The 14304-nt window shown below is 26.2% G+C and overlaps 1 protein-coding gene across 2 annotated transcripts; it reads right to left on the bottom strand.

Moving 5' to 3' along the window:
* LOC145832771 (uncharacterized) lies at positions 1–12845 on the bottom strand. Of its 2 annotated transcripts, XM_082940097.1 has the most exons (13): positions 12772–12845; positions 12554–12701; positions 12146–12244; positions 10855–10929; positions 9419–9517; positions 5914–6022; positions 5013–5116; positions 4668–4808; positions 4403–4475; positions 4022–4218; positions 2769–2924; positions 1866–1959; positions 1–487 (listed from the first exon to the last, which is right to left on the bottom strand). In XM_082940097.1, the coding sequence occupies exons 1-13, from the start codon at positions 12807–12809 to the stop codon at positions 357–359; spliced, it is 1464 nt and encodes a 487-aa protein (XP_082796223.1). In that variant the 5' UTR covers positions 12810–12845; the 3' UTR covers positions 1–356. The 2 variants fall into 2 exon arrangements, with proteins under 2 accessions (XP_082796223.1, XP_082796225.1); XM_082940099.1 differs by lacking the exon at positions 10855–10929.
* Between the last annotated feature and the right edge of the window lie 1459 nt (positions 12846–14304).

Genomic DNA, 14304 nt, shown 5'->3' with positions numbered 1-14304 from the left:
TTTATAACAAAAATTCCTAATTTATTTTATAAACCATTTTACGTGTCTGTGGTATCCTACACTCTATAAAGCACAATTATGAAAAATAAACAAACTCAAAATATTTTGTAATTGAAACTTTCTTAAAATCCAAATAAAAGGCTTTACTTTTATTTTGAACTAATATTGCAGTAAACGAAAAATGTTAGTTAGTTTTGTCAAGAAAATCCAAGGTTATTATTTAACTTATAAAAACTTAACTACATATCATTTTACATACCTAATAATACGAATATATCTAACCGATACTGCTAAAACACGAAAGAAGCACATAAAACTCAGATTTGTCAACAGCAATCTAACAAAACCAGCGAGCTTCACTTCCAGTGCCTGTTTACTTGGCGCCGGCTGTTGCCATTGGAGTGCTTGTTGCCCTGGTTGCTGTTGCTTCCGCCCCTCAGTGACGGTATGAGGTCCAGGAGCAGCTGCCGGTCCAGATTTTTCGAGCCTGTGTGTGATTAGGCAAGTTGAAAAGTCACGTGACCAAAGTTAAGCGCGCGTCATTGAACAAACTTGTTCAAACCGGTTATAACCGCTTTCATGTGTATAATATAATATAAAGCGTTTCAAGGAACTTTGATTTGTGTGCATGTTTGAAATAATTAAAAAGAAAAGTAGCTTAAAAAGGGGCTTTCTGTTTAGATAAGAAAAAGTAGTTAAGTACAAATAAGGCAAAACAAATAGTTTGCTTGTCTTGCCGAGTTCTCATTTTACTCAAATAAGAACTAAATAAAATTTGGTCACCTATAACCTAAAAAAAGTACTTAATCTATTCTTTCAATAAAAAGTATAATCAAAACTTAAGAATTTATACTAAACTATTCAAGCATTACGCTAAAATCTAACTGTTAAAAGTTTATATCACTTTAACTTTTATTTATAAATATCTACAACTTAAATAAACCAACAATAATAAACCACTAAAAAAAAACTCATATACGAATTCTAAACAATCAATAAATCACAGATTTAACTCACTGTTTTACTTGGGCCTGTACTGAGGCTGTCTCATATAAAAACTGTTCATGTTCATTTGGTTACCTATTTGATTGTTCTGCAGATTGGGCATGCTGGGCTGTTGTGGAGCAACTTGACTTCTAAAGCGAGCTGGCTGCCTCGGTACTACAACAACAAAACTCAAAAAACTACAAAAATTTCAACAAAAACTCACTGATTAGCGCACGCAAAAAACTTTATAACTGAACACATAACGCCCACGTCACACATAACAGTTTGAAATCAAACGTTGTGGCAAGTCTTTTAAAACTCGACGTACCATCAATAATTTATTACTTTTGTAAAAATTTTCATACGGGATTTCGATATTAATTATTCAACAACTGGTCTTGTAATTATTTCTTTTTATAAATTAGTTTTTGTTGGTTTAATTTTTTTACTTAATAACCAATTTAGCATATTATTTAATAAAAAATAAAAGTAGGCTTATAATAAAACTAATATGATAGAAAATGCAAATGCTCTTGCTTTTAAAAACATTTTCTTAAAAATTTATTTAAGAAAAACTATCTAATAACTGAATTCAGCTGGTTAAACAAAAATTTTTTTTTCATATTTAACAAAATAAAAAAGCCTGTTTATTTATGAAAAACTGTATAATAAATTATGTCAATTTCTTCCTATTTGCTTTCCTATTTACTTTACTCAATTCACTTTACTTTGAAACTCAACACTTTGAAACAGTAGCAAATTTAACTTTCAACTTATAGTTGTTTATAAATTTTAGAATATCAAAAGAAACCTTAAAAACTCCTTACAAACATATTTTAAAGTTGTAACAAATAATGAATATATTAATAACAAGTAACCATTATTAAAAGAATTTTGGTATCCACGCATTTGTGCTTGGTTGAATGTTCGGTTGTTAGACGATGGCATGAAGGATTGTTGCCTTTGTATTTGCTGTGGTATGGTTAGTAATTAGAAAAATAATGATAATCTAAGAATGTTCAGCAATTTTATTACCTGTTTATAAAAAACTAGTAAACTTTTCACAAATACTTATCTACTAAATAATTTAGACAAATTTAATTTCTAATAACACTTTTAGTACTTTCATTTAGGGTAGAGTGGTATTTATTTATTTTATTTTAGAGTGGTTCTAATTATCATATGTACAGTTCACTATTTTTGTAAACAATAATTCATATTGAAAATCTTTTTTTTTTTGTTTTCCTGAGATTAACACAAATATAAAACCTTCAATTTTTTGTAAAGTTTAAATAATAAGAAAAATTATTTTGCAACAACAAGTTTAAAGCACAACATGAAGATTTTTTCTTTGTTATATTTGTACTAAAATGAACTTTAGACTTTAATGCGTTACGTAAGAATAAAGAAAACTAAAAATTTTAGTAAAGTGAATTTTTAACTACCACAAATATACATTAAACTAGGTATCAAGAGGAGTAAACTTTACCTCATAACTTAACTAGTTGTTTTCCAAATGGTAATAAATAAATAAATTTCTTTGTTGTGTTTATTACAAAAAAAGTATATAGAATTACAATGTTAAAAAAAGGTCAAATATTAAAACACCACCTTATATGAAACTTTACACGCTGATGTTTAGAAACAAATCATTTTTAAAATCAACATCTTTTCCAAAACTTAGTTAATAAAGTCATAGAACCGCTCTAGAAGTTAATTCAAAGTCGAAGATGCCATTTTTTCAAACTGAAGTTTTCAATTTTTTTTTTCAACGCACTCACCTGAATGTACTGCTGGTGCTGCCTGATCTGATCCTGCTGGATCATTTTGAGCTGCTGCTGTTGCTGCTGCAGCTGCTGCGCTGCCACCATCACCGCCGCGTCGACCGCGTTGTTCGCCGTCTGCGTCTCTCGCTTCTTCTTCTTCGCTTCCCTCTCCTGTGTGTGCGAATAGTGTCTCATGAAGAACATATTTAGGGTTTTGTAAAAAGTTTTAACAAAGCTAAATATCAGAACAATAAAATGGTTTTAAGCAGCTAATACATTTTTTCCTTATTAGTTCATGAAGGTTGAAAATTGTATGTAAAGAACTACTTTTTATCATGCTTTTATTAAAAAGAAAGTTTACAAAGGAACTATATAAAGAAACATAAGGAATTAATTTTTCATATTTTCATCATAAAAATAACAAATACAGTTTTAGCTAATGTAAAACTAACAAAGCACAAATCAAAAGTTGAAATTGAATTGATGTAAAATTTGATTTATTCTAAACACCTCTTTAGAATACATTAGTAAAATGTATTTACTTGTATTTATTTTCTCATTTATATAAACTAAATCTAGCTTTTTTTTAAATAGTTTTAGAAATATGCATATTTAATATATTTTACATAATATTTAAACTTCCATTTTCATAAAATTTATACTGATATTCTGGATAAAAAACTTTTTTGTACTAACTGATAACCCCCCCCCCCCAAAAAAAAAACATCCATATTACCTGCCGTTCAGTATAGGTGCAAAGTTTTGACAAACATTTTTTTATTTTCTATATAAATAAACATCACTAGACAAACATATGTTCCTTAAATATTCAAATCTCGACTTATTAGTTTAATAATGTATATACTTGACGTTGAGCGTGACATTGAAACTTTCAACATGAAAACCAGAGAGGAATGCTCAAAACCTATTTGTGTTTTTTCTGCAAATAAGCTCGGGATTCAAAATAAATCTTTCAAATACACAAAAACTCTAGTTCACTATCTGCATGCTCTTTTAAACTTTTACTTCTTCATTTCTCTTTAAAATGATCAAGAAATATTTACCATCATTTTATTTTTCTTAAAACTGGTTTCAGTCAGTAACGGTATAAATTATTAACAAAATTTTACTTTTTTTATTGTAGATAACCAGCAACTAAAATCCATAACAATCTTCAAATTCCACTTTAAAGACATAAACAATAATAAATTGATAACTTTTCGCTTACTAACTTTCTTGGACTACAAAAACAATAAACAAATGCCAACCTGACGCTCGGCCTGCTCCTTCATCTGCTGCTCGATTTCCTGTTCTTTTTGCAGCGCCTGCACGAAGCACGTCTTCAGCCTCTGCGTGTGCTCCTGCTTCAGCAGCCGCTTCTGATTGGTCAGCACGCACTGCAGGCACGTGACCTTGTCCGCGTCCTTCTGAGTCTTCTTCCACAGCGGGCTGAAGTCTTTGCTGCCTGTTTGTGCGAATGATTGCTTTCAAATGCTGAATCATGTGTGCGAAGCAATGAAAACCATTCAATGCTTTAATTTTTGTTCAATCAATCAACTTAATAATATATCAAATTATCTTTGGGTAATAAAACTATTTGATTTTTGTAAAACTATTAAAAACTAATTATATATCGTTTAGAAACTCACAGATGTGGCATCTGTACGGTTGGATGTGAGGCGGCTTCGTCTGACTTTTATTTGGCTGAATTTTAGACACGACCTGTTTAACAAAAATTTGTGAAAATTCAAAATAAAATAAACTTAAAGCATCGTTTAAAGAAAAACATATCAGAATTTTAGTTTATTAGCTAGGAACTTTCCTTAACTATAAAAAATATTTGTAATTAGTTCTTTATGAATTAGTTCAATAGTCTTTGATTGATCATTTAAACAAGCGAAAAAAGGAACGAACCTGTTCGAGGCCGACGAGGCAGATGAACTCGTTGCTGGTGGCCGAAGGGAGAAAGTTGATTTCTGGCGGAGGCGGCTGCGGAGGGGGAATTTCCAGCAGAGTTTTTTCCAGCTGCTTCCTCAGTTGCAGTTTCGCGCTCGCCTGTAATTGTTGTGCTTTTAGATTAATTGAAATAATAGTCGTGATTTCAGTTGTATTTAAACAGTTCACAAAATGAGTTCGTAACTTTTTTATACAAAAGATAATTATGGTGATACTGTTTAATTGCAGAAATAATTGAAGTTATAGTAGCTAGATACCACTCGATTCTTCTTCACAAACACTTCATTTAAAAGTTAATAATACCTGCTGCTGCCGGTAAGTCATCTGCTGAGTTCTTTGGTTGTTCTGCTGAGCCAAGTTCTGAGCGATGTACTTTTGAATCAGTTCCACGGACTGCTGGCTGCTACCTATGAGTTACAAATTAACAGTAGAATATTTGTTCTTTGATAATTTATGATGTGACTACAGAACATAAAATTATAAATTGGTGTTTAATTTTTGTTGAAAAAAAACTATTGTGTTTACGTTCGTACTTTGAGACATTTAAGGGCAAAAAAATTAAGTTCGACCTAGTATTACCTATACACTTACTCTAAAAAATCAAGCGTACAAATTTACTATGTTCATAATAAAAATTATATCAGGTTTTGTCAATAACTTAAAAATGGAACGCAAAATCAAAAGGCACTATTGAAATTAAAACTTAATTCATTAGTATCTTAACTAAATACAAAGCTAGTCGAAGCAACTAGTTTTTTTGTTGTTTTAGTAACTGTTTAATCAATATGCATCACTTAATAATATTAATTGTTTTTGCAACTTTTTACGGTCTTATTTTATAATAAAAAACAAAAACACGTTGTTTTTATGAAAAAAATCGCGCGTGATCGGTGTTAGTGAAATTTATTTGGGTTTGAGATATAATTTCTAACTTATAAATAACCAAACATGTATATTTATTATAATAAAGTAATAACAAGAATAACTATAACTTTTTTTCAATGACATCATAAAAGACGCTATTAAATTTATCAGATCATCTAAACCAATCATAAAACTATATTATTCAGCATTCGAAAATACCTTACAGTTATTGAAATTAGAACACAAGCTTTTTTGGCGTCTTTTGTAACACTAACAATTCAATAACTGTTGATCTACACTTGATTTTATTCACTTATCATTAACACGAAAGCAAACGAACCCATTTGCAACAGTCTGCTGGCATTCATGACGGATTGCACGGGATTGGATTGGTGCTGATGCATTCTCATCATCGCCTCCATAGCGTTCTGGTTTGCCTGCTGCTGGGCCTGTTGTACATTTTTAAGTATTTTATCATGTGGTTAAGCAGGTACTAATAAATTAATTTCAATTGCCTATCAAAACTTGCACATGTTAAATTCTTCATCGAATAACGTGTCAAAAGTACAACATTAACACAAAAACATTTGATCAAAATATATTGTTTTAGTAATATTAGTTTTTGGGTCAAATTAAGTTTTTCTAATATAGTTGTAACTTTTTCACTGTCTTTAACGTTTTATCTATTTATTAGTTGATTGTTATTGGACAACTTAACTTTGAGAACAATTCAATTCCAAATTCAGATGTTGTAAATTAAAAAAAAAACTTCAGTTTTTGTAAAATATTAAAGATTAAACAGGGCAAAAACGATTAGAAAGTTATATAAAATTTTTGCGTTTAAGAGACAAGCTTTAAGTAAAAAGTCTTTGTAAAAAAGTTCAAAAATTAATATTTTATACCGTGCAAGACGTTGTTAGTCTGAGTTAAAATTTTAACATATTTAACAAAAATATAAAAACATCATTATTTTGGTAAGTAAAAAGTTAGAACAAGTAACCAAAATATTCAGGCAAAAACCACTTGGAAAAATATATAGTATCTTTAATAAAATAAAGTATATTTATTTTTAAGGGATTTAGAAAAAAAAAGTATTATTCTAATGGACGTAGCCAAATACATTTAAACTTAGCAGACTAATCTAAAGTACTTGCTAATGTTAGTGAGATGTAAACAAGTTATGTACTGTAATACTAAACAAAATGTCAAGTTCTTTGTTTAGCTTTTAAAGAAAATTGAAGGTTTTCCACAAATTAATATAAAAAAGCTGTTAATTTTTAGAACAAAAAGTATCTATTAAAAAAAGTTAACCAAAATTTTATACAATGTATGTACTATTATTTACAATGCTTTAAATAATTTTGTTATTTAATTTTTACAACAACGTTAAGGAGTTTATTAATGTTTACATAAAATGTAGAAAGCAAAAACTTATTTGCATATTGGTCTAAAGTTTATAAATGAATTTGCATAGACTAAATTTTTCGAACTATTTAGAATTGGTTTAGCATTTCAAAAATGTTTCTAGTTAAATGAAATAACTTGTTTTTATGAATTATAATAACAGCCAATAAACAAAAACTAAAAGTTAAGAAAGGAATAAATGATGCTCTGATTTATTTTAAGTAAGTAAAATATTTATTTAGTTTTATGAACAGAGTCATAAAATAAGAGTATAAATGCTATAAATTTACCAAATCCTTGGTGAAATAACATAATTTGTTTTGAGTTTTTAAGTATATCATGAAACTAATATGCACATCTGTATATAAAAGAAAGAATGATTTATGTACTGCTGTAGAAAAAAAAATACGAAACAACAATCTTGAAATTCATCATGTGTTTTTATTTGCAAGTATTGTAAAATACATTCTTTGTCAAACTAGACTTAAATTAAAACTTAATAAATCAAACTAAGTACAATAAAAAGTCAATACATACTAAAACTATGTGAAGTTGATTAAAGAATATAAACAATGAGAAAATAAACTTTTATCTAATTAATAATGGAAACTGGGTTAAAAAGGGTATTTAACGAGTTTTTCTTTTAATAAAACTAGAAACAGGCTGTTGTCATTCTAATTTTTGAGAATTCAAGTTATCCTGAGGAAAAGTATGTGTTTGTTAGTTACAAATTACTATATACTAAGTTAATTGTAAATGAAATCAATTAAACATTAATCTATTTTCAACGGTTTGTCTATTAAGACTTGTAATACAAAAATTAAAAACTATCAATATATTACATTTAAATAAAATAAATTCATTAATAAATACGGCACAGCAAATGAAACAGTTAAACTTATCTAAAACGTTCTTTATAAATTATTTAAACCTTTTTTAACATAACCTGCTCGTAATTTTAATATTTAATGTTTACTTGATATATAAAAACAACATTCTAAAATCTTTTCATCGTTGGTTTCTAGATATTAATGAAAAAATTACATATTATTCAGAAAAAAAGTTATAATTATGCAGTTAAATTTGAACAGGATGTATATTTTTCCCAAAAAAGCCAAATGAATTTTTTACTTAAGAACTTTTCTTGGAAAGTAATTTGATAAGTTTTAAATATTTGTATGATACAGAATATATTTTTATTAGACAATACTTTTTGGTAACAGAAGATCACTGTGTTCAATTACAAAACTTATACGTTTATATTTTTCCCACAATAATACTAATTGAAGACTAATTTAGACATATCAAGTGATTTAAAGGAAATAATTTGTGCTTAATTTTACTAAATACTAAGGAATAAATATATATGCAATAACTAATAATATTTTACAACACAATGGAGAAAAGATATTATTTAAGAGCATTACAGCAACATATTTCCATTATAATAAATTAATAAATTAAACATTTAATAAAAAAATTAAACTTGATTTTTATTGTTGACTATTTTGAGTCTAAGAATAAAAGTGTTACTTGTTTTTATATTTTAAATGAGCTATGCTCATGAACATTAATTCAAAAAATTTTAAAGAATTATTTTAAGATTTTATAGTTGATGGTATAATTTAAAAATTAAAACAATAAAAAAATTAGGTCTTAAAAAGGTTTTTTAATGTTACTGTTTTATAAGTAATTAACGAATTTTATAACAAATATTTTAATTAGAACTGAACTTATATAATAAAAAAATATATTAAATTAACTCTAATTACTAAGTTAAATACTTAAAAATTTATAACGTCTGAAAATAAATTTTACACTCTAAGAGGTATATTTATTTTTAAATGATAATACTTATTCATAATTTAACATTAGAATAAGTAGAGCTAAATTATTTTTTTAAGTTATAAATGATCATAAATTATTATGCAACAGATTATTTTTTTAAATTGTTTTGCTTTCCCTAACAAACACAATTTAATAATTTTACAAAGATATTTATTACTTAAAAAATTGTTATAACAAGTTTTAAACATGTACAATGTTAAAGTTTTAGTCATAAAAAATGCGAATTATATCTAACAAAAGATAACTTTTTAAGCAATTTAGTAAAATCCTTTAAGTTTAAAACTATATAGACTCTATACCAGTGTATTCCTAATATTTAGTAAGTCACAGGGCAACAACAAGTAAGAGGACGAATATGAAAACCAGTTAAGAAAGACTCGCCTTACACGAAATTACTTCAACTAATCTGATGAAGTTAAATGTGTAAAATGATTTTAACAGTTTTTCATATTTTTTTGCTAGTTGATAATATCTTTACTTATACTTTACGATACTATCTTTATATTATCTAAAATATTAAATTAAATAGGGTATGCTAGATTAAATCTGATAAAAAACCGGTGTCACAAAAAATAATACCAGCTAAAAGTTACCTTGCTATGATAATTGTTACTGTTAGGTTTTTGAACATTTTTATTCAGGCGATGGTTGTTGTTTGCTTGGTGATTTAGATGAACTGGAGGTTTCTGAATCTGTATTTAAACAACACATAAAAATTTTTTATTTGGAAATGACTTAATTTACATCAAAATTTCAGAAATAAACTGAAAACTACTACTGACATCAGAGTATTTCATTAAAAAAAATTGCAATTCGAGTAAGAACCTAACAAAATCTAGTTTGGAAAAATCTAATTAGAGAAAAAATAAAACGTTTTTTTTGTATTCACAGCTATAACACTAAATGTACAACACTATATAAACCAAAATACAGCAATAAAGAATACATAAATTTAATTTAAAGCACTTTTAAAATTATTTTCCTTATAGTCAGGGTTGCCACTAATTTTAAGCAAATTTTCTCCAGGTTTTTAAAAATACATGTTTTTGGGTCTATCTTTTGTTTAAAATTAAGTTTAATGTAAAAAACTGTGTTAAATAGTATAACAACATTGAAAAGATATTGTAAACCTACCTTAATTTTTTTTTTGTTTTTTTATTATTTGATGATGACAAAAAATTTTTGTCTATATAATAGATTTTTGTGTCAAATCAAAATTTTGATACTTAAAATGTAAAAATCATTTAAAATTTTAGGTTTTATAGTGGTGTTTGTTCAAATTTCCAGGTTTTTCAGGACTTGCGGCAACCCTGATACAACACAATGTATCTAGTTTTCTAGGTAGTGAAGAGTATTAAATATTTAACAACCATTATTGATCAGCATTTTAAAAAAACTTATAAGTTTATCTTAAGTTTTATTTCATGACTGATACCAAAAATAAATAAAATTAAATTAACTTAAGATACTAAATTCAAGTTTAAAATTGCTAAGAAGATTAAAATTTTAATAGATATGACAAGTTTACATTTAAACATACAAAGGAACTTTTTATTTCTATTAAGCAGAATTCACAACATAGATGATTATGACTTTTAAGCTATTCATAAAAGTCATTATTAGTATAAATATCAAGAAAGGTAAAATCAAATAAGCTTATTTTAACTTTAACAAGATTTTTAGATCATATTTAGCCTATTTACTTTAAAAAAAAAGATTTTTAAGAAGTAAACTATTATGTCCACATATTAATTTATTCAAGTACCATTTTCACATGAAAACAAACTTACTTGAAAAAAATTACATGAATAAACACTTCTTATAGTTTTTTATGTGTTAACTTATTGTTAAACAAACACAAAGCTTCGAAAAAATACTTGGTTACACAATTTTAGAATGAACTCAAAGCATTAACAGAAAAAACCTAATAGAGATAGAAAATGATAACATTCTACAACAAAAAAAAACAGTACTTTGACAACGTCAAGCTTGCACAAAGCAGAGCACACACGATGACATATTTACTTACAAAATAGTTAGGCGCATAAGGTACAGGAAAACCCATGTACATTATGTCAGCTGCAGCCTGCTCTATGTATTCCAACTGCTCAACCAAAATATTTTTCAACTTTAATGTAAGTATTGCATAATTTTAAAGTTATGTTAGCTAAGTAACTTTCAAATTGGTTAAGTAAAACCAGTTTGTGTATTCCTGTGATATTTTATGGCTCACAATTAAACTTTATTCAAATATGTAAACAGGGTAGGATTGCAACTCGTTTTTTCACAATTTTTTTAGGTTTTCCTATTTTCTTCCAGGTTTTTGTAAATAGACATTTTTGGGTCTATTTTTAGTTTAAAGTTAAGTTTAAATTAATAAACTGTGTTAGATAGTATAAAAACATTTAAAAGATACTGCAAAGCTACTTTATATATGTCCCTTATTAAAAAAATTATTGATGATGACAAAAATAGATAGATTTTTTGAGTAAAATTGAAATATTACTACTGAAAATGCGAAAATTGTTAAAATTCCAGGTTTTTTTAGTGGTTTTTGTTCAAAATTTCTTAAATTCCAGGTTTTTCCAGGTTTTTTTGCCAAAATTGTGAAATTCCAGGTTTTTCCAGGATTCCAGGTAAAGTGGCAACCCTGTGTAAATAAAAAATTGCTTTTATAAAACCTTTATGGCAAAAAATTGAATTAATATAGTTTAAGATAACTTGTTATTTCAAAGAATTGTGTGAAACTTATGACAGAACTATTAAGATAATAAAAATTATCAGATTCAAAAAGTATAAATTGCAAGTAAAATAAAATAGAACAAATAATTTTTGATGTAATTAGGATATAAAACTTAAAGCTGCATTAGCAGGATTTAGTAGTTTGTATTATTGAAATTTAATTAATACAAAGATAAAAATTTTAGAGATTTTGTTCAACGTAAATTACTCATACTTTTAGCATTTTTAAAAAAATTTTGATTTTTTTTGATAAAATTTCATACTTTTTTAACTTAGTTAGTTTGAGATTAAAAAGTTTAACATATAAAAAAAAAATATTCATTAACAAAACAAATATACTGTTACTAGTGTTATTTTTTACAGTTAAATTGGTTTACTATAATATTTAAAAACAAATAAACACTCTTAGAATTTTACTACATGGAAATATGACAATTTAAGAATTCAGTTTTATTACTGATAAAACTTATAATTAATCTTAAGGGTTTGGAAAAGTACTGTAAACAACATTAAAGTGTAATTATCATATTTATTAGTAGCAGAAAATGACTGGTAATTTAACAATTAAAACAACTTACCGAATTTTTTGAATTTAGAGCCTTAATTTTCTGCATTACTATCAGTTTAGCCTCCTCATTAAAAAGTTCGTTTCTCATTCTTTCAACTTCTAATTTTTTCTGTTAGTAAAAAAAAAAAACTTTAAGTTTTCATTTTTATTACAACTTAAATTAGTTATTTATGGATTTTAATTTAATTGCAAAAAATCTGCTTTAATTTTAATCTTGTTAAAGCAATTAAACAAAATAACATTAAGTGCATATCACAAATAAGCTCAAAAGCATTTCACAAACAATTAAAAATTATTCAACTGTTATTTCATAAAATGAAAATAATTTAGACAACTAATAAAGCTTGTTTTAAATACAAAAAAGTTAAATTAAGTATGTTGGTGGAAAACAATATAATAAAAATATATAACTACAAACTGAATCCATTTGATTTGAATCAACTTCTTTGAGTTTTTCATCATCACTCAAAACTATTGGTTCATCTTCATTGTTTACTGAATGCCTTGAATCTCCATTTAGTTGTTTTGGTTGGTCAGAGATTCTTTTTTTGTGCTCAGAACCTTCACTGCAATTTTATTTAGAACTTAATATTGTTTGCAAATTACATGTAGATAAAAATGAATAGAAATACTTACTGTTCTTGTGATGTAGATGGTCTTTTAAGTGATGCCATAACTAAAGTACTATAATAATCCCTTAATAAAATATAAAATTGTATATATAACTTTAGCAATTTATAATGCTAAAAAACATTTCTTTTTGTAATTTAAGATTTTGCATACAAATGTTTCACCTGGTTAACTTTTGTTTACTTTAATATTTTACTACACTTAAATAAAGCATAACTTAAATGTACTTAGCTTTGGTTTTAATCACACAGACATGCTGTTACCAATATTAAGTTTTCTCAAACAAAAACATCAAATAAAATTATTATTTAAGCTTGATAACTACAAATAGTCTTTAATTTTAATTAATTAGGTTAATCAATTTAAGGTATGATTTCCCAAACTGGGCCAAGTGGCTTCCTTGAGGGCCATGAGCAGTAAAAGGGCCACAGGGGGCCATGAGGTCATAATTTGAAACTTACTTTGGATATTCTGGAGCTAATGATGAAGAGCAAAAAAAAAAGTCTTGGGCGTTTTTAATGGTAGTTTTGAAAGTTATACAAGAATACTAGATATTATTTTTTTAATTAGAGGCCACAACTACAAAGCACACTTTTTTTCCAAATTTAGTTTTGTTTTTTATATAGTTATATAAGCTACTTTTTACTTTTTACTGCTTGTTAACAATAAAAGTATTTTTTGAGATTAAGCAATCAAAGTTAAAGCAGTAAATGGGTTCTTTATGGGAGGCGGAAACTTTTACAAAAATTGATCTTCTCCTTCAGTTTCTGAGAAATTGTTTTTAAAATTTTTAGAGTTGTCTTTAAAAAAACTTAAAATCCTTGTAGAATTTTTTTTTTTAATTATAAATAATAAAAATTTTTTTTTTGTTTTTGGTCATAATTTTTTTTGTTTCTTTTTTGCAAAAATCTGCTTCCTACAAGCTGTATGTAATATTGAAAAGCACATTTCCTGAAATTTTGAATTAAATTGCTAAAAAATGCAGGAAGGAGGTTTATTATAAATTTTAAAATTACGTGAAAATTAGCCTTGAAAATTTGGGATTCCATATAGTTGTATAAGATATTTTATACAAAACTTGTTATATCTTCAAAAATATGTGAATTTTTTTTGTTATATAAACTCTAAGCTTTGGAATTGGATGCAATTTTAATTTCTGCAAATAGAAAAATTTATTTAATATTTGAGAAATTGAACTTTTGTAAAAAGCTTATGATACAAACTCATGTGGCAAATCTTTTCAGTTTTCGTCAATTTTATTGGAAATAAAAAAAAAAATCTAAAAATCCGTCTTCTCCTTCATTTTTGATCTAGGGACCTCTTAGAACTTTTAGGAAACATTCCTTTTATAGTTTAAAGATTTTGAATTTTGCAATTTAAAAAATACTGAAAAACAAAAAACTTTAAATAAAATAAAACAGAAAAATAGGTGGTTTTTTGTTGATAAAATTTTTAATTTTTTGATTAAAAAAGTTTCTGCATTCAATCAACTTAAATATTAGTAATGGACTTCCTGTGGAAATTTGAAAAAGATTAGTT

The sequence above is a fragment of the Thalia democratica genome, chromosome 1, assembly GCF_965202585.1.
Source record: "Thalia democratica chromosome 1, ktThaDemo2.hap1.1, whole genome shotgun sequence".
NCBI classification, from domain to species: Eukaryota; Metazoa; Chordata; class Thaliacea; order Salpida; family Salpidae; genus Thalia; species Thalia democratica.
This window is presented reverse-complemented; position numbering and strand designations above follow the sequence as displayed.

Bases quoted from the DNA above. Each gene is read 5' to 3' on its own strand.
- LOC145832771 (XM_082940097.1), bottom strand. From the start codon at position 12,809: ATGGCATCACTTAAAAGACCATCTACATCACAAGAACA. The intron at 12,702-12,771 runs GTAAGTATTTCT...ATAAAATTGCAG, and splicing joins CCATCTACATCACAAGAACA to TGAAGGTTCTGAGCACAAAA. The intron at 9,518-10,854 runs GTAAGTAAATAT...GTTTAAATACAG, and splicing joins CTTATGCGCCTAACTATTTT to ATTCAGAAACCTCCAGTTCA.